Below are 21,892 nucleotides of genomic sequence, written 5' to 3' on the forward strand. Positions count from 1 at the left end.
TCTGCCGGAGTGCGCATCCTCACCCCCCCGGAGAGCTGCTATACCACGTTGTATCCGAATTCGTGTTATATTGGGTCGTGTTATATTGGGCTAGAGGTGTACCTCAAACCCTATAAGAAGCAAGAACGACAAGTGCTTAAATTCTCTTTCATACACATGTGATCACCAAAAAGTCACCATTAGCTAGCAGTTGCCACAAAGTGTTATCGGAAATTAGCACAGATTTCCCCTATACTTAGAATAGGAGATTATCAAGCATTATTGGCTAATGTTGCCTTTTCAGTGGCTTCTGCTGTATTCTTAAACAATAAAAGCTCGGGCAAAGGAGAATAGCTCAGAAAATATGGTATTGAAATATAGTGTTCCTGCAACAATTTATAATATCATCAAACATGTAAACAATGCAGAAAAAAGGTTATCTCAGTCAAAAGTTATCCTAAAATTGCCATCTTCAAATATGATTTCTTTCATTGTAATGCGCAGAGTGATTTCTGTCTCCTCCCTCTGTACACATATGCCTGTGGCAGCAATGGCCAAAGTGCAGACTTGGGCCAGATCTGACTTTTATCACGTACAAGTTACTATGCAGCCAAACTCAAAACACAACCCAGCACCCGAAATGCTCAAATGTGTGGTTCAGCACCTAGGCCAAAGTGTAACAGCTAAGTATACAACCTCTCATTTTGGTGTGTTTGTCATAAGTTAATAGGAACAAAGATACCCTTGGGATAAGGAAGAAATAATAAAGATGGGAGTAGTAGGTTTTAGGCAAAGAGTCAAGAGGATTGAGGGCAGCACAGTGTATCAGTGATAGTGTGTATGAAGGAGTCTGGAGAATTGTCCTTTAGAACCTAAAATCTATAATAACTACAAGCACATGGGCAAAGTTTTATTATCCCCAAAGCATAGAAATATTTGATTCAGAATCACTGCCTTTTATTCCAGTTGTCCAAATGTTCTCTTTATTTGCAAGATGCTAAAAATTAAACTTTTTTTCCTTTTTGAATGGAAGACAAGCTATAGCTACTGTGAAAGGTGCTGGTATGTACGAAGTCCTTTTTGTTGTTTCTCAGTGCTTTTGCAGTGGGGTAGGAGACAGCACAAGGAATGGATGCAGCAAATTAATATTTATACGTTGCAAGATTTCTACAACATATGCTAAAACCTGATAACGTGAATTCACTCTCTAGTGTAGGACAGCAGAAATGAACGTAGAAGGAAGGGCCAGGGAGTTTTACTGCAGTCAAAATACTTCCCTCTGCTGGAAAGCTTTTTAAATCTAAAGTTATCTCAGCAGATGAATTGTATGAATGATGTGCCCCCGTCCCTCACCTGTTTCCTTCTCCCACTCCCCCCCCCAAAAATATGTAATGGTTGCAGCTGTATTGTACAACAAGACTGTATGGCATAATGGATCGGCAATGAAAATTCTGGATAACTATCTCAAAGTTACAAATCAGAATTCAAATTAGATATTTCTATTTGGTGTGTGTGAAATGAGCTGTTAGTCTCAAAATGTTTCCTCATGGGAAAAACTCACATTATAAAAATATTTTGTTACCCATTTGTATTCTTGAGGATAGCTTCAGCCAAGACCATAGATAACGAACTATCCTCTCAGCCCTTGATTATAATCCCACCAAAACAGAGTTGAAGCAGAGCATTGTGTAGGAAGACTTGGACTGCTGATGCTTTTGGTATACCTTTTCTGGGAATAAAAAGAATTTCATTTTTGTGTATCTGGTACCTTTCACCAACTGCATTTATATTAAGAAATATGTAATTTTTTTTAACGGCTTCCCAAACAAAACAAATTTATTTGCAATACTAAAATACAATACTTACGCAGCTTTTGTTTTTATAGAGTCTGTGCTAAGTATTGTGACCTCTTAAACTCTGTGTTTGAGCAGTTTTGAATAGTAGGTGCCGTGAGCGTTGTTTGGACCACCTTCTGTGGCTCTCTGGTATGGCAGGTCAAAAATACTATGCCAACTTCCAATAAAATAAAAAAATGGATGTTTATAATGAGTCAAACATAAAAAATGAGTAATTCAGCCATAATAGTAGTCATGTTTGGTTTTTTATGTCAAATGCAATTTATTTGCTGTTGCTCAGACTCCATTTTCATTATGCTACAGATTTTTGTATTGATAATTCATAAATTACATAGGAGAAGTTGTCAGTGAGGAAGCTGGAGATCTTCAAGTTGAGTAAGGGATAGCTGGGGTTTTGAGGCCCGGTCCTGCACCATAAAAGTCCTAGGGAGTTTTGCCATTGACTTCACCAAGCATGCATGATTTCACCAAGCAAGCCCCTGGTTAGGTTTGAAAGGTGGTTTGAGATTGTGGGTCAAGCCCGTTAGCTAGAACTTTGTAATCAAATGATGAGCAGTGAACAATGATTTTAACAGTGATGATACTTATATTGTCATCTCCAGGTTTCACAATGATCAGTGCATTGAAATATGTAGTCCGGTTGACACCTCAGATCTATTGTTATGTGTATAGAAACAGAACCTGCATCAGTTTGTATTCATTCTAGCTTATAAGGTTATTTTCAGAACCATAAGGCTAGATACCTGTTTTTAAAAATTAAAATTTTAAATTCTGCAACATAGTTCTGTGGCAAGGGAAGGATTTTGCAACAAGTGCTCTGGTTATGAATCTGAAAATTCACTGAGCCCTGCTGTAACACTTTTTTCAAGGAGAGTCAGATTTGAGGCAGATATAACTTTATAGCTAGCTTTCTATGATCTTTAAAGATAGCAGCGTCATCGATGAATTGGAAGAGTACAAGTGCGAAGCCACCACACTTCAGTGGCTAACAAGCCGTGGTAGTCTGGGTTGGTAGTAATTTATAAATGGATCAGAAGTAGTAGAGGAAAAATTAGAATTAATTTATATCAAAGTTTATATCTGCTGAATATTGGTGTGTTTTTTGTTTTTTATTTTCAACAATTATCAGTATGTATCAAAAAGCAAAGTAGCGAGATTGAAGCATTGTTTAATTGAAGTGGCTCAAGGCAGTTCATAGTTACTTTCTGAGTTGAAGAAACTAACACTTTGGTCTGCTCTCAGAGTTATTCTCCTTATTAGGGAAAGGACAGAGTACCATTTACATTCATCTTTCATAGCAGGTGTTGTAAATGAGCCTACCAGGGAAAAGAGAGCTGACTTTTTGTTGTTGTTGAAGTAGCTGAACTATAAAACTAGACCAAATGTTGTTGTTCCCCTTTTAAACAGATCCATTTGAGTTAGGAATAGCCATGTTTCCCTAATTCAGGAGCTCTGCAAAGGAGGAAAAATGGGTACATTTTCAATAGGATATTTCAATATGGCAGAAAATATCCCCGCCATCCAGTTTCAATGCATATTGAATTAATATGGGCATCCACCAAGTAAAACAATTCTGGAAAGCAGCTCTCAAATTAATGAATTTTATTTCACTTTTCCCAGAAAATCTTAAAATTGTCTCTCTCCTCCTTGCAGTTGAGCTATTCTGAAATGCACTAAAGTAGTTTGTCTGGCCTCCATGCAAGTAGTATGCTTCAGTATGACCATGACCTTGTTAGGGCCTCGAGGTCAGGAGTTCTCAAACTGGGGGTTGGGACCCCTTGGGGGGTCGCGAGGTTATTACATGGGGGATCTCCAGCTGTCGGCCTCCACCCTAAATCTTGTCTTGCCTCTGGCGTTTATAATGGTGTTAAATATATTTTAAAGTGTTCTTAATTTATAAGGTGGCGGTGGTGGGGTTGCTCTCAGAGGCTTACTGTGTGAAAGGGGTCACAGTACAAAAGTTGGAGAACCACTGATCTAGGTGCTATCAGAACACAAGTAAAATGTATTTACAGAATATATACAAATAATATAATTTTTGCTTTCAGTACGTTTCTTTTTAGCTGTTTTGTTTTTTGAAATGCAGGATCTATGCTTCAGAGTGAAATATTTAAACTCAAATGCACTTCTTCATTAAGGTAGACTGAAGGCAGCGTCTTCTCACTGATACTGAATGAAAATATTTGGAAGGAGAGGCTTAAGTGAATTTCCAGTTAGAATGCTTTTATTTCATGAAGATAGTTTCAAGAAGAATTTCAGAAAACCATTCTTCTAATGCTTGTTCTGTTTTGTTTATACAAGACACATTCAACCAAAGCAACCATTTATAAGTCATTCCTATTAAGTGGCATCTACTGTATACTGTATTCAGTATTTTGAGGAAAAAAATATAGGCTACATTTTGTGTGTGTGTGTGTGTGTGTGTATCACTCGGAAGTCAGTGCAGTCCATGTTAGTCCATCTGATTGCAGAGTTTGGCCCTAAGCATTTTGTTTTATTTGTAGTTAAATTGTTGGAGTGATGCATTTATTTCTAATTATGATATTGTCTAAAATATATCTAATATTATTTTGATTTGAGTAAATATTTCTTTTATGTAGGCTGGATAAAGGGCCCTCAGAATATATATTTGTTTATCCAACAGAATAGATTTAAATGGAAGAAATTTCTTTAAAATACAGTAGCTGACTAGGTCCGTCAGCTGTCTGATTTGTCATGGTGACTCAGATAGGGCCTATGCTAGAACTTTCAAAGGAAGAGGAAGAACTCCAAAAGCACGTGGCCTGTTGTGGAGTATTGTGGGGAAAATTTCTTCTGACTCCATGTGGTAATCAGCTTTTGTCATGAAGTGTGAATGTCAGTACTCCTTTGTTTATTTTTATATAACAGAAGAGTATCTGCAGTTGCTTCTTATGATTTGATTTTAGTGATCTTGAAAAGTTCTCTATTTATCCGTAGGATAGGAACAGCACAAAAAGAGAGTTCAGACTTCTCCACACTGATCTGCCAATGTACCTCACCTATGACCTGCAGATCACCTCTAGAGTAGAAAGGGGATAGTTGTCTCCGTAATAATTTAATTCCTTACCTTACTGCTGACACTGTCAGTAAAGGTGCCACAGATGATTTTTGTGACGCAGAGACATACGTATCCACTGCGAAATAGACCAACATCATTTTCAGGCTACTTGAATATCCTTAGATTACAACACGGATGCTTGATAGTGAGATACATAATTATGAGTTTTATTGATCATTTAGAGATTTTTGAATCTAAACTAAAACAGTTCTTGCTCTTCTAAGAATAGTGTTGAAGGGATATAGACTGCAGGAAACGATTGTATCATCTTTTCCTTGCAGTAGTGTAGTGTGGCTGTACAGCAACACCGCTTTTGACAGAAGCATTTTGCAACATGAACATTATTGCTATGGTCAGAAGCCAGGTTTTCTGGGACTCCTAAAGAATCTAACCTAAAATGCACATCGCTGTTGCTGGAAACAAAGGCTTATGAGTAATTTCCAAATATGAAACATTGCATTGTGGGACAGAGTTCAGAAGACTGGCTGAACAAGTTCAACTGTGGTGATTTTGGCTTCTTGCCGGCATTGGAGAGAAACCATTATAGACTGCACTTGTCTTCAGGCAGATTTGAGCTAAGGACCTCAGCCTAAATGCTGTAACCAATGCCAAAATGCACGCACACACACAATAGCTATGCCAGACAAAGCATTCTGTAGAAGTGGTTGTAAATTTAAGTTGTGTAATTCAAGCAATGACTTGCTGTAGTTATCTTTTGTCTAGTATAGAACAGAGCGTACATTGTTTGTTTTCAATAATATTGTGAGACAGTAAGTTCCACAAGTTCATACTGCAGAAATAAGTTTCCTTTTCCATGTTACATTGTTCCTTTTTTAATTTCATTGAGTGTTGTCTCATATTGTTGGACGGAGTCAGTCAGAGCATCGTGTTGTCCTTCGCAATGTGATTCGTGATTATTATATACCTATATAATACCTCCTGTTGAACTTCCTTACAGATGAGGTCCTAATCCTGCAATGTAGTGTGTTCAGGAAACTGGCACTCACCGTGGAGACCCAGTGAAATCTAGGGAGGTCTGCAGGACTCCACTTGCATGACTCACATCTCAGGATAGGGGCTAGGTGTTCCTAATCCACTTTAAGCTGCATATGGAAGTCTTTGTCTCCTCACTTTTGTTGCTCATTTCTATTCCTGCTGTGTCCTTTTAGATGCAAGATGTCTACAACTGAATGCTGTGTTCAATTTGAGGTCATTCCATATATTTCTACAACAGTATAGTATTTTGTTTCTTATCCCATTCTTAAAGTTGACATAGAAGGGGAGGAGAGTGCCTCTTTTCTACTTAATTATGTGTAAAGGTGGAATGTGTATTTTAAGTCTTTTTTTTTTTCTTGTTTCAAAATTTTAAAATATGTTTTTGTCTTCCCTGTTTTTATGGGAGGACTACAGAAGTGGTGGGGAAGCTTACTCAGCCCTCAGCTGGAGATGCAGGAAACATTAGACAAGGGAGGAAAGGTATTCCCCCGAGTGCTTGTCAAGAGTTTGTTAGTTGTTAATCATATCCAATAAAACCAAAGCTTTATGCAATCTAAATAAATACCGTTCGCCTTCAGTTGACCAGATTTCAGTATTTAGTCCTGTCATAATTGTACTGTTTCTCTAATCATCTATATAGTCCTGCACCAAAAACAGGGTAGTCAAAAGCCTGAGATTTCTATTTAAAAACAAGCAGGAAAAAAAACTTTAAAAACGCAAATCTTTTCAGATGTTGCTTCTACATCACAGTATAATCTGTTCTTTTTTTTTTTTTTCATTTTTGAATGACATGTTATGTAAAAACGTATCCCAATGGTGGTTCTTCCCGAGACATTCCCACTGCCATCTGTGGTGTCTCTTCTGCATAAGCTGGTTCCATTATTTTAAGAACATTTAATGTATAATGTTTAGGAGAGAAAGAGTTCAAAGTGCTAAAAAACTTGCTGTTGTAAAGTGTATGGAAGCGGTGCTGAAATGGGACTAGAGAGGTGCTGACATAAGCAACAGAAGATGTGAACGAGCAAAAGTTAAATTTCTCCCTTTAAATATGAAGTTTCAGTGCTACAGTTGACAGTTTCCCTTATGTGAAGATGCTATAGGATGCAGGAAGGTGGTGTTATACCACAACTGATCAGCAGGGTATGAGGAAGATTGTCCTGAATCGCTGGGCAAGTAGGTCAGCTTTGCTTCAGTTTGTACACCTTTATCTAGGTTTGATATTTGGTATCGAATCACATAAAGTTTTATACCATGTGGTATTGAACACAGCTGACAGTTTGTCCATAGGTAGAGTTCCTTCTCCATGGCGGGTTCTGATGATATTAGCTCAGTATTTGCTGGAATGTGCTATTAGTGACGCATCAACAATCATGATTCCACAATTCAGGAAACAGTTTTTAAAAAACCTGGTGAAATATTCACTGATCATACTTATTTGTCAAGTATGCTGCTGCCTATAAGTTTGGAAATACTTAATAAAAATATTTCAGTTCACCATTGAAGTATTGTACAGGCACTTGAATTATGTCAAATTAAATATCATTCTTGTAAATATATGAAACAAAGCAAGTAAATTCCTAATAGAAATGCAATAAGCGCCTTCTATAATTGTTTAAAATAATTAACTTAACCTCTTTGAATCATTCTAATTGAAAACTGGAAAGCATTTGTTAACCTTATAATCATGTTAGATTTAATTAAAACAAAATCCATTTTATTTATGAAGTTGATGTTCAAGTACACAGGATGGGAATGAAACAGAGGGACTGGCATTTTTCAGGTATTGAGATTACTTAATAATGCATTTGAATTCAGAATCAATTGAAAGATCATCAGTAATAACCTCTGATTCTTCTTGTTTGTAACTGCTGGTTTGCTGCCTCAGGTACTGGGTACGTGATGTAAAATGTCCAGTGGTGCTGTGTCACATTCCTGATGCACAGTCTTTGAAGTGACACTTCAAAGAATGCTGACGCATACTGCTATCACACCGGAGTTACAGTCATGGTCAGCAGGGAAGAGATTAAAATAGTCAGGTTCAAAGCCTAACGCAATGTGGTATATGATATAAATATTACGCACTTGGGAAACGAAAATCTGTGTTAATGGATGACATTTTTACTATAAAATTGCAGTGATTTCTTAAATTAGTTCCATAAATATATCACCATTTGGTATGATTCTTAACTTTTCTTTTTTTATACAAACTATTTGATTTGGTAAAAAGCACTATAACTATTATAGAGATAGAATAGTGACTACAGTATTTCTGAGGCTGTAATTTATTTATTTTATTTACATTCTCTAGAAAATAGATTCTTTAATTGCCATGTTATTATAGTCTCACTTTCTCTGGCACAAAAGTGATAGTCAAGTTTACATCGTGTCTTCTTAGCTCTCAGTTGGGGGGAAAATTGATAAAGCTATAAGTGATTTGAAACACCACTGCTCTGTTGCTGAGTCATTATGTACTGGTAACTAAGATTTTACCAGCACCTCATCAGATCTATCTCCTTGAATGTTATGTCAGGGATTGAAGGAATTGACCATTCTTGCATACACTTCCGCTGTGATAATTTGCATGGGGGAGGGTTGTAAATATTTTTGTTGAAACATCAAAGTCCTTAAAAAAATAAAATAAAAAAATCATGCCTGTGTCATGGATGAGAGAAAATTTTGAGCATGAAAACGTCTGTTCTGCATTTTTAGTGTGTCTAAGTAATTTTTGCTGCAATCTTCAATTTATTGAAATCTGTTTTAGGTTTGTTTTTTTTTAAATCCTTTTTTTCTATTACAAAAGCACAGCTGCAATAAAGAAAACAGTGTGCTTCGGCAGTGTAAAAAGCCAACAACAAAAGGGTATCTAGTATAAAAACTACATTTTTCAAATTTATGGTTATAACATTACTCATCTAATCAGAAAATTAATAACCAGTACTCATATTGACAAATGGTCTGTATAGCACACACTGTGTACATGGAGAGAGACATTTTAACAGTCTAGTAATCAAAAATATTATCTGTATATGATTGATTTCATGTTAGCATATAAACCATATTTCTGTTTCCTGAATTCTGTTGTTTAATTTTGTAATCTTTACATTAAATTAATGTAGAGCTTTTGAGTTTATTTCTACTGAGTATGTATTGAACTTTTTTCTACCACAAAAATATATAGTAATATGCTGACTTTTCAGAAATGACTTTATGATATTGTGAGATCGTCTTATCCAAAATAATGTAGGACATGGCATGGATTCTTTGACATGCACTATGATAAAAAATTGTGTTTGTATGTCACTATTATGTACATACAGCTCTTTTTATGTAATATAAACTATGTTATACAAAATGGCTAGGGAAATTTCAAATAGACCTCTACCCCAATAACGCAGTTGTGGGGAGCCAAAAATCCCTACCGCGTTGTAGGTGAAACGCCGTTATATCGGGGTAGCAGTGGCAGGGCTGCAGCGGTAATTCAAAGAGCCCGGAGCTCCGGCTGCAGGGAGCCCCAGACCCTTTAAATCACTGGTGAAGCCCCGCTGCCCCAGCCCCGGGCTAGCAGCAGCAGGGCTCCAGCAGTGATTTAAAGGGCCTGGGGCTCCTCGCAGCAGCCGGAGCCCCGGGCCCTTTAAATTGCTGGCGAGCCCTGCTACTGCAGCCCCGGGATAGCAGCAGCAGGGCTTCGGCAGTGATTTAAAGAGCTTTGGGCTCCAGCCGCTGCAGGGAGCCCCGGACCCTTTAAAGTGCTGCCCGAAGGCTGCTGCTGCAGCCCTGGGGTAGCAGCGGCAGGGCTCCAGTGGTAATTTAAAGGACCTGGGGCTCCCTGCAGCGGCCGGAGCCCCGGACTCTTTAAAGCGCCACTGGAGCCCCACTGCGACCGCCCTATATATGAACTTGTGTTATATCGGATTGCGATATTGCAGGGTACCATTAATTCTGTGAATAGTAATTAAACACCAAATGGGGAATATGTTTTGCAACTCACTGGCTTATCTTCATTAGTCAAATATCTGATGAAAACCTCATGTAATAGAATACCAACTGTGTGTAGTGGGGTTTTTGTTCTGCTGAAAGGATTTAAATCTAATGGTACCTATGTTAAGTTCCAAAACAAGGCAGTAACTTGTAAGGTGGTTCATTGAAATGTAACAAATCTGAACAAAAATAGTACAGTAGTTAGTAATGGTTATGACATAGCTTTAAATGTGTTTTTGGGGTTTTTTAAGTAATTATATATAACAGAATTTGTGTTCAAAGAATTTTGCTAAATATTTAATGGTTCTTGGCTGATATGATATATGCTTTATGTATCGCTTGAGCCTGTAATTAGACCTCCTAGGTGCATTGTCGTTTGCAAGTGGATGCATACATGACACACTTCTCATATTATGTCTCTGCTCTTGTCAGTACTCAGGATATTGAAATTTTTCAAGAATCCTAAATCTTGGAGATCAGGGTAATTGTAAATCTCAATATTCTGTATCCTCGCAGGAACAGAAAAAAAATTTCAGGAAAAAGCGTAATTTGCATTTGCTGATAATCTTGAAAGAAAACCAGTGGCTGTGGGTTTGTTTAGGATTCCTAGAGTAATTTTAACTTAAAATATGTTGCAAAGCTCCCTTTTTTCTTTCTCATTTTTTAAGTTGGAGGGGGGGACGACAAGAATCTGATTTTTGAAGGGTGCAGGATGACTTAATCCTGGGAAAATGCATTGTAAGGTATGTTATTTCTATCCTGTCAACTTTCACCACAGTAAATTCTGTCTTAAATTTGATGGTTGGATGTGCACCTGGTTTGCATATGCAAACCACGTTTGCAGGAGCACATGCTGTATGCATGCACAAATGACAGCAGATGCACATTTAAAAGTCAGCGTGCAGTGTCCCTCCCTGCTGTTTGTTTAAAGTTTTCCTGAAGTTAAATGGTGTCAAATGAGGATTGATGGTGTCAAAAGGTGTCAAATGAGGATTGATGAATTCATCTTTTTCATCTCTCAAAAACCAAAGAGTTGTCATTGTTTTTAAATTAATACATTTTCCCTTATTCCCCTGTTACTAATTGCAAAAAGCTACAGTATATTTCTATTCACTGACAAACTACTGAAATCACTTGCAAAGCAAGAAAAGTCAAACTCCATCTTAACATGCCCTATTATTCTTACTTAATGCAGTCTAGAAATATTGTAATTTTTAATATAAGCACTAGATTAGCCAGATCTCTGTTGATCACTGCTGGATCCTTAACATATATAATGAAGTAGGTTACAGATGAGGTTTGTTTTCACTTTGTATTATCTTGCTTTTTTGAGAGTTAAATATATGGTCAGTAATAGTCTGATTATCTCCTAATCTTATTTTGCTTTGACCAAAGCTTTGACACAATGTTTTTTTTTAATTTTCTATATATTTGATGTACAAGCTAATTTTGAAATCATATAGTATATACCTGAATAAACTGCTATTATCCATTTAGGTCAGAAATTCATTTTTTAGAATAAACATGCTCACGCATACATACACAAAAAAGTAATAGATGTAAAGGGACAGTATGTAAAATCTTGCCTTTTTAAGAAAAAATGAGCTAAGTATAGCTCATAGGAATATTAAATGTTTGAAATGTGTATCCAAAACTTCCATTGGTTTCAAAACACCTTTTGGACCCTAAAATATTTGTATACTTATATAAAATTATCCTTGCATAATTGACAATATATTCCTGGGAAAAATGAAGATAAAGCTAAAATATATTTTTTGCCAGTAACATTTTTGTTATAAATTAAGGGAAATAACTTAACACCTCTAATATTATCAAAGGTCAGACAGATATGCTTTGTGAATTAAAACTGAGCATCAGATTAGAAATATTCTATACATTGTTGACTACCAAAGTACACAGTAGAACTGTGACATCAGTTGGATTTTTCACTTTAATATGCTCACGAGTGCTGAACTGTTGGCTCTGTTTCTGAAAAATAGTATTGAAACATGTTGTTTTGACAGTAAAACTTCTAAAAAAACATGTGTGGCCATTACAGAAAGTTGAATGTTTGTGTAAAAGTTAAGATTTTTGTGATGCCAACTTTGACAGCACCTGGTCCCTGTTTTCAGCTCAAAGATGTAGATGGCCTCTCTTAGGGTTTGTCTACACTACCCGCCGGATCAGTGGGCAGCAATTGATCCAGCGGGGATCAATTTATCGCATCTAGTCTAGATGCGATAAATCAACCCCTGAGAGCTCTCCCGTTGACTCCTGTACTCCAGCGCCACAAGAGGCACAAGCGGAGCTGACGGGGGAGTGGCAGCAAGTTGACTCATCACGGTTAAGACACCACAGTAAGTCAATCTAAATACGTCGACTTCAGCTACGTTATTCACGTATCTGAAGTTGCGTAACTTAGATCGATTCCTCCCCCAGTGTAGACCAGGGCTTAGAAATAGGGAATACCTGTTATTGGAACAGAGGAAGACTTTATTTCGGATGACTTGTTGCCATTATTATTTTTTATTGTTGCCAGAACCTGTGATTGGGAACTATCCTTGTACCACTGGCTCTGCAAGCACAGAGCAAGTCTTGTCTGCACCATGAAAATTACGTGATGCAGACAACTGATATCAGCAACATATCCAGTTGAACTTAGAGGAACAGGTTTTTTTAAAACATGATTCTCGTACAATTTTGCCTTGTTGATGATGCTGGCTATAAATCCTGTGGTAGAAACCAGTTTAAGTGGAACTGCATTTAAACAGATGCTTTCCATTTGAAATCTAGCACCTTGATGCCAAACTGAAAAGGCCCACCCCAAGTGTTCAAAAATCAGGAGTCAGACTCCCCACCCTAAGTCATGAGAGTTTAAAAATAAATGAGGGTTCATTTTATTTGCCCTCTGGTACTGAGCATTTAGAGTTCACACTTTTCTCCATGGCCATGAGCTCTACAAACATCCTTTTTATTTTAAACAGAAGCTGAGATTTTGTGATCAGCTGATTCCAGCAGCTGAAGCAAGGTACTGCAAGACTCATGCTAAAAATTGTAAGAGTTAATAACATGTATTTTAAACAAGGTGTTGAATAGTTTATGGTGTTACACCTGTGTTTTGAATCTGTTATATTACATTACAGTGAGTAGATATCTAAAGTTAACTCTACTTGATTAAAAACTGTCCGAACGGTAATATCAGGTTTATATTATACTTAAGGCATTTTGTTCCACCTTTTTGTATGAATCAGATGTTCTAGATAATTTTAACATTTTGCTATTCACATCAGCCTGTGGAATGCATATTTCCAATTGATATTAAATAGCAACCAACACCAACAGATTTGTAATAGTACATTAGTCAGGCCTGGCCATTTTTATTTAGATTTACCATGCTACTTTTTACCTGAAAATACATACAGGGTGAAATGTGGAGCTCTGGAAAGGTTAGATCTAGAAATATTATTGCAGTACTTTCATGGGAAATGCTTCTACTTAAATCTGTCTTCAGGTTTGTATCCTTTAACCAAGTCTCTGCAATAGTAAGTAGTTTTTCTCCACCCTTGCTTTTGTCTGCCCTTTTGCTTTCTCTTTCTCTTCCTCTGTTTGTTTCACTTTTCACTTTCATCTCTGTTTTTAAACTGCAGCAAGCCCACTTTTGCAAAAAAGAGGAATTTTGTGCATTGGTCTCTGAAAGCAGTCAGATTTAGGGCTCATTTTGATCTCTTCCACTAGATTATTCCACTATTTTGGACCCAGCATTGAAGCTACCTGAAAGTTTCACTCAGAGCAGTTTTGGATGAGAAATTTGTCTTAGTAGGTGGTAGATACCCTAGTGAAGGGACTTTCAGATTAGTACCAGGACCTCAGATTAAATTGTGAAATAAAGAGGGAATCTGTGGATAGTTTGGAGTGCAGCTGAGATAGGAATCAGCTGCTGGATGATGCCAAAGCTGGGCATTAATATATAAAACTTTTGTATTGTCTATAATATGTCATGGAGCAGGAATACACAGATGCTATTACTTTTTATGCCTATGAACACGAATTTCCCCAATGAAATGATGCTGAAAAGAGAATACTAAAAATATGCAGAAAACACAAGATGATCTAAACATGATGACACATCCTTCATGTAGGACAAGAAATGGTAGCTCAGTCTCAAAAGCACTTTGCTGTAGCAAACCTGCTGAACTGCAGGATACTTGCTGCTTGGTTTAATGGGTTAATTCAAATTTCCCCTTCAAAAGCAATGTTTTTTTCCTCTTCAGTAGAGATTCTTCTGCACTGGGCCTTTGCCAAGTATAAAGCATTTTTCTTCTGAAATAAATGTGCAGTAATGCAACAAGTACAGTCAAGAAAATCTCTGAGCATATAACATGGATAATTCTTTCAGTAGTGGATGAAGAATACAGGAGTAGGAAGCTAAGGGACAGGACTTCTTATAAACTAAGAGTAAAACACATCACTACAGTTAAAATAATCCCACCCCAGAGAAGGCTGAAGTGTGGCTTTGAAGGCCAAATACAGCTGCTCTCAGATTCACTGAAAATGTTTGACTCATGAAGAACATGTGCAACAGCAGGGAATGCAGCCACGTTGCTCACATTGAAAAGGAGAAATGCATGCAGGGAGTTGCGGTGCTCACGGGGTATACATCAATAATAATATAAAGGCACCTGAAATCTGCTTTAATGTAGTACAGCCCCTGTGATTCCCACCTTCTACAAAAGATACTGCTTCTCCATTGGCCTCATGTAAATACTAGGTCTATTTAAAAAAGAAAGTTGGAGCCCTACATTGAAATTTTTTGTTTGGCCTAGACCGACAGCCCCAGATGAAGGAAGTTAGAGTAGCTCAGCCTTGAGACGAATGTGTAGATCACAGTCGCAAGGCTCTCATGTGAGAGGAATGAGCTTGACTGTTAAGTATTTTAGAAAGTCATCTTTAAGCTCAAAGGAACAGTACATAGGAACTGGCACTGTTGAAATACTATGAACTGCATTAGACTTTTAAATTAAGATTGAATGTGCATGGCATCAAATCAGATGAATATAAAAGTATAATACTATATATCATCAGTTACAAAGTTTTATAACTCCTAAAAGAGGAAAAAGGGGGGAACCAACCATATGAATGATTCATGTTCCCTAGCTCACAGCAGATATTGGGTATTGAAATGTCTATGTTAAAAATATTACCTAGGTTCTCTAGTATTTATAATATACTTGTTGCACAATACACACATGCTACAGTATGACTGTTTCTCTATTCCAAAGGTTAAATTCCTCTTCCAAACTGAAGATACAGTTTCTCTGAAAACTGCTTGTTGCTCAGCTTGAACAACTCCATAGTAATTATTCCGAAATAGGGGAAGAAAATTATTCCTCTAACATACCAGTAGTAGGTGGGTGCTTAGCAGGGACTTGGGAAATTTGGGTTCAATTCCTCACCTTTCCACAGACTTCCTATGCAGTCTTAAGCAAGTCACTTAATTTCTCTGGGCCTTAGTTCCCCATTTGTAAAAAGGCGATAATACTTCCTTTCTCCCACTATGTCTGGCTTGTCCAATCACACCGAGAGATGTTCAGGGTAGGGACTACCTCTTTGCCATATGGTTGTACAGTGCCTAGCACAATGGGGTCCTGATCTTGTTTGTAACTTCTAGGCAATATTGTAATACAAATAACAATTAATGCTAAGGATTTCACTGTACACATCTTAAGAATAATTTTGATAGTAGCATCATTACAATGCTTTTTTCCACCCATCCTTTACCTTGCATAGCTCTCATTAGTCCTATTCTTCAATTTTTCCATCCATGCACAATTAGTGAAATACCTTTTGTTGACCCTAATAGAAATGAAGGTGAAGTGCTAGACAGTGTGGCGAAACACTTGGATTTGTGACACTAACATTCCAAACAGCTCTTAAAGCTAAATTAGATACTCTATTATCTGAGTAGTTTTGTGGTAATGATTTGAGGTGAAAGTGCAGTTCAGCTGATTTGCGTGAGCTGGCAAGACGTGTGTGTGTACCTCCTCTTGAAGTCGGTTGGAGTTTTGTGTGTACAGTGAATGCCTTTTGTTAGGTTCAGCTGATTTTACTTTGTACCAGAATTGTTCCCTCTGAATTTATCTTTATCACTCTAATACATTTCTTTGGAGCTGTTTCCCTAGAATTTTCAGAATTATAATTGTAAGTGTTTGAGCTGCAGAATATTTCAACACTTTTTAAAAATTCTGGGTGTAAGGTTGATCTAAATTTATAGATTGTTATATAGTTTTTAATACATAATTTTGTGTTTAGCATGCTGTGGTAAAAGAGAATCTGCCAGGTCCTGATTCTCAGAGCACCAGCTGTATTAATTTCATGTAGCACAGTCCTTCTGCTCTACACTCCTGCTGTGCTCTTGTGAGCAATGAGAGCATTGAAATGCACTCAAACTCTGCTCTTTGAGTGTAGAAATTCTGCTCTGAGTGGGTATATTTCAGTACCTTCTCCCCCCCCCTTTTTTTGTTTTCAAAAGAGTGAACAGATGGAATAGAAGGAAGGTGCAGCAAGCGTGTGTGTGTGTGTGTGTGTGTGTGTGTGTGTTTGTGTGAGATCAAAAGTAAGTACAAACACCATGTTTGTTGTTATCTGGTCATCTTGCAGAGAAGTGAGCATTCTATCAATAGTATCCCATATTGGGGAAGCTAATATGTTAAGAATATGAAGAACAATGGAAATACAGCATATTTTTCTTCTTTGACTGGGTTACTAGTCTAGTGGATGGGAAAAAGCGGTAAATGTAACATATATTGATTTTAAGAAGGCTTTTGACACAATCCCACATTATATTCACATAAGCAAACTAGGGAAATGCAATCTAGATGAAATTATTGTAAAGTGGATGCACAACTGGTTGAAAGACAGAACTCAAAGAGCCGTGATACTCTCCCAGTTTCACTGCGAACCATTTATATCTAGTGGAACCCCACAGGGACCAGTCCTGGGATTGGTTATCATGAGTAACTTGGATAATGAAGTGAAGAACATGCTCTTAAAATCTGCAGACTACTGAAAAAGGATCTAGGGGTTGTAGTGGATCACAAACTGAATGAGTCAACAATATGATGCAGTTGCAAAAAAGGCTGATACCATTCTGGGCTGTATTGTAAGACACAGGAGGCGATTGTCCCACTCTACTCTGCACTGGTGAGGCCTCAGCTGGAGTGCTGCATCTAGTTCCGGGCGCCACGCTTCAGGAAATGTGGGAAAATTGGAGAGAGTCCAGAGAAGAGCAACAAAAATGATAAAAGGTTTAGAAAACCTGACCTCTGAGGAAAGATTAAAACAAGTGGGCATGTTTAGTCTTGAGAAAATATTACTGACCAGGGACCTGATAACAGTCTGCACATATGTTATGGGTTGTTATAAAGAGGATGGGTGTCGATTTTTCTGAAGGTAGGACAAGAAGTAACAGGCTTGATCTGCAGAAAGGGAGATTTAGCATAGATATTAGGAAGAGCTCTCTCTAACTGTAAAGGTAGTTAAGTTCTGAAATAGGCTTCCAAGGAAGGTTATGGAATCCCTATTATTGGAGATTTTTAAGAATAGGTTATACTATTCCTAACAGGTGTTTGTCTAGGTTTATTTGGTCCTGTCTCAGTGCAGGGGGGTTGGACTTGACTTCTTGAGACCCACTTCCGGTACTACATTTCTATGAGTCTGTAAATGTTACTCAGACTGAATATTGGGTCTCTATTAGTGTTAATACACAGTGAGCACATTGGACCTGTGCTGAAGTCTCATAGATGCCAGTTTAAGGCCTTGATCCTAATCTTCAAAGCAGTTCATGGATCAGTGGCCCCAGCTACATTAAAGACTGAAAAGCAGTTGATGACCCACTGAGACAGTTGTGCTCCTCTGGGACAGTGCTGTCACAAATGTCAGGATAAAGTGCAGAAGAGCTGGGGACAAAGCATTTTTGGCTGAGGGCATCCAGCTATGGAAGACGCTTCCAGAGTTGATGAAGTGACTCCAGAGTCTATCTTTAGGAAATGCTGCGGAACCTTCTTCAAAAAAGTCTTAATGCCATAGCAAGAATAACATTCACAATACTGGTCTACCCAGATACCATCCTCCACCTGCCCCACCCCACAAAAGGCGCTTTAAAAAAAAAAAAAGCATAAAAAAAAATATACAGACTCTTAGAACAGTTTTGCCCCCAAAACAGAGAAGAGCCAGAGATTCCATTAAGTTCACTAGGAACCTTGCTGTTGGAAGACACTGTGGTATTATGGTGATGGGCAGCAGAATAAAACCCTAAAATAGATGATTGTGTAGTAGACCAGGAGTCTAATGTGCACATTTCGGAAAATCTGTCCTGTGATTTTTGTGCTCTCCTGTTTATAAAAACTAATTCATTCCAAATGTTACTTTTTATGTATATATTTCTTCCGTATGTTCTGCACGGGAGTAATCTGAAAAAGGTATGCCCATGTTATGCAAAAATTGCCCTGTAATTTGAAATTTATACAGGAATACATTTTTGTCTATGTGAAAATTTCTGATGAACCTTGACACATTCAGATAATTCACCTGTAGTTTCAAAGTACACCTCGATATTTCCTACATATTTGTAAAAGGGTACTTTAAATATTATAATGATGTCTCAAAATAATGCCAAGATGTCCTTTCTATCTTGCCAGATAAGTAGCAATAGACAATATTTCCCCCCTATTGCCAACAATTGTTAGCATTCTGCGTTAAATGATGTAAAGCCTACATTGTAATCAAACCTCACTTTGTTCCCTCCCATATATTACTTAGGCACTGTGGAGCACAGCTGTAAGTCTGCTTTCCAAAGACCCCATCACAAGCCCTGGAGTGGGGCATGCTGGGGGTAGGAAGAAGTGTGGGAGGTGGAAGCCATATCACACATTACTGCGAGCTGCCCATCTTACACCAGGAATCTGTTTATCTCCAAGAACAATGAGTCCTTGTAGCACCTTAGAGACTAACAAATTTATTTGAGCATAAGCTTTCGTGGGCTAGAACCCACTTCATCAGACGCATGGACTGAAAAATACAATAAGGTGGGGGGGGGGTGTGTGGTAAGCAAGCAGTATATATATACAGCACATGAAAAGATGTGTGTTGCCTTACCAAGTAGGGGGTCAGTGCTAATAGTATTCACTCCTTCTTGTCAACAGGTGAGAATAGCCCACTTCCACCTTAACTGAATTGGCCTCATTAGCACTGACCCCCCACTTGGTAAGCCAACTCCCATCTTTTTATGTGCTGTATTTACATACTGCTTACTGTATTTTTCACTCCATGCATCTGATGAAATGGGGTTTAACCCACGAAAGCTTATGCACAAATAAATCTGTTAGTCTCTAAGGTGCCACAAGGACTCCTCATTGTTTTTGCTGAGACAAACTAACATGGCTCCAAGAGACGCCCAGAAGCAGAAGGGCACAAATGTGGCTTAAAACCATGTTATCCCCAATCCCTTCAACCTGGGCTGAGAGTTCAGTGCTCTCTCTCTCTGAGACGCATCACAGAATTTCACAGTGTGGCTTTTTCGGTTATTTTCATGAAGAAATGTAATATTTATCAGGGAAGGCAGATATTGGAAAATAGGTGTTTATTAATCTAGTCTGTCCCCTGGTTTATTTTGTGTGGTATGTTTGCTTGTACTTTGCCCAGTTTACATTAATTTAAAATGTCATCTGATGTTTTACCAAATATTTCTCTAATGACATCTCCTCCTAAATTGTTTACGAAAGCTAGACTTGGTATTTGCACCAATTATAAAATGCTTGCCCTGATCATGTATCAGATTACAAGTATATTATTAATAGTACATATCTTTTACTGTAATTTCAATTTCTGTATAAGCACCTATGGTTTAGATAGGCACTTAAAATATAAACATATGAGAGAAATATAAACATAAATAAAACAGATGAATATAGATGTGATGTGTCGCAGTCATACTCAATCCATATTTGATTTTTCCACATCTGTGTATACAAGGGATTTCAGTGGCAGCCATTGCATGGGGAGTTTGTTTTATAACATTTTAATCTAAAATTCAGATACATGTTTTAAAAAGTTGAAGGGTGTGGTTTATTTATTTATTAAAAAAAATGCCTGCATTTAAAAGTATTATATCTTATTACAGATGTAGGCCCTAATTCTGGCAGCTGATCTGTGTAGAGCCTTGTTGAGTTTAAGTTTCTGAAAGAGTTCAGGAATCTGCCCATGTAGATCATCTTGCAGGATCGTGGCCATATTCATTCCTACAGAAAAGGGTTACATGGTATAAAATAAGTTTTAAATTCTTGCATAATTCAAATTTATTGAACGATCAGAATATATTAGTCCTGTAGAATATATGAAATATGTGAATATCCATGATACGTTAATGTTTAAAATATGTAACACTATTGTCAATGTTAAATTAAAAAGTATGTTGCATTTAATTATATTTTAATATTTGCATACAAATGTAAACATTTATTAGTGTTGTTTAAGGTAAGAAAACAACATTTAACAAATTAAATGATGTATAATCTTTTTTTTGAAAATGTTACTGATTGCTTTATGCCACATACCTTTAAGAGACTACATTTATCTACTTAGTTATATGTTTGGTTTTTTGAACAACTGAATAATTGGGTAATACTTGACAGATTTCATTTTTAAATGTAATACTTTTTTAGATTTGCAGTAAGTAGAGTTTGTATTCACTGCATTCAGAAATTACTGGTAAGTGTTTAAACATTAAGCAGTGCTCTTAAGGAACTGGTTTTCTTAAACATATTGCAGAAACTAATTTTACTTGAAAAGACTGAAAGTATGTGTGTTTATCATTGAAATACACATACACACTGACATACTCTTATCTCTTTCTCCCTCTTATGCCTGTTACACAGATCTGTGGTACCAGATGGCTGGAATATAATGCACTGTTAAACAAATAAGACCATTAGACACATTATACTGCCTGGTAAATGACTGTGCATTTAAAATGGTTACAAAATTTTAAGTAGAAAACAACCTTCATTTTAGAGTTTGTTTATAGAAAGTGGGATAGAACTTAAACTACTCTCTGAATAGCTTACGTTTACTGTGTCATCAAAATATAATGATTTTCTATTGTCCTTTTGAAGATGGCATGAAATAATCACTCCTACATCAGATTGCTGGTAGAGCTCAGCAAGAAACAATGAGTTTGATTTTATACTTAGCTTTGAAGGAAAATATGTGGTGTTTGTAATATTTCAACACTAACCTAACTATTGTACTATATGTTTTTCTCACTTTCCGAATGTACTAAAATGTGCTATAAATGATAGTTCAGTGATAGCATCATATGGTTCTCTAGTACAGTTGTTTTTCAGTAATTGTAAGCAGCTGAGAAATATGCCCTTTGTCTTTTTGTTTTAGATATGCCAATATTTGGTCTTTGCCCGGCACATGATGATTTCTATTTGGTGATGTGTAACCACTGTAATCAGGTCGTAAAACCACAGGCATTTCAATCACATTATGGTAAGTGCTTAACCGTTTTTAATAATCAAGGGTGAGGTTAAATCAGGATTAAGCCTGGCAATTTTTGATTATCCCTCTTTGTGATCTTTAAAGCTGATATTGCGCACAGTATTATAATGTAAATGCAGTATAAGAAGGTAACCTATGTTCCTTGCAAAATATTTTAACTATTTTTAAAATGTTCATGAATGCAAAAGGATGGTCCTTGTTGAGATTAGTGAAGTATTTGAACGTTCCCCCCCTTTAAGTACTACATCAGCGTTGTCTCATTTTGAAATGCTGTGTGTGTATGTATGTTTCTTAATAGCTGAAGACTGTTTTTAAATGTCATACAATTGCAGTTGAACTAAAAACTAAAATTGCAGATTTTGCTATATACCAAACATGGTGCACTTGAAAGTAGTAAACTTATTTAGTTTAAAAAGTATCAATTGTTGTTTGTTTTAATGGTCAG

The 21,892-nt window shown here is 37.0% G+C and overlaps 1 protein-coding gene across 3 annotated transcripts in view; it reads left to right on the forward strand.

Moving 5' to 3' along the window:
- Window positions 1–21,892, forward strand: part of ATXN7 (ataxin 7) — a 136,489-nt gene that overhangs the window by 54,220 nt on the left and 60,377 nt on the right. For 2 of the 3 annotated variants that reach the window (XM_050957321.1, XM_050957322.1), the window contains one exon: window positions 21,334–21,438. In XM_050957321.1, coding sequence (XP_050813278.1) covers window positions 21,334–21,438 — 105 coding nt within the window. Of the gene's footprint in view, window positions 1–19,109; window positions 19,150–21,333; window positions 21,439–21,892 lie in introns of those variants that run through there. The other variant, XM_050957324.1, reaches the window with a different exon arrangement.

This window comes from Gopherus flavomarginatus, chromosome 6 (assembly GCF_025201925.1).
Source record: "Gopherus flavomarginatus isolate rGopFla2 chromosome 6, rGopFla2.mat.asm, whole genome shotgun sequence".
NCBI classification, from domain to species: Eukaryota; Metazoa; Chordata; order Testudines; family Testudinidae; genus Gopherus; species Gopherus flavomarginatus.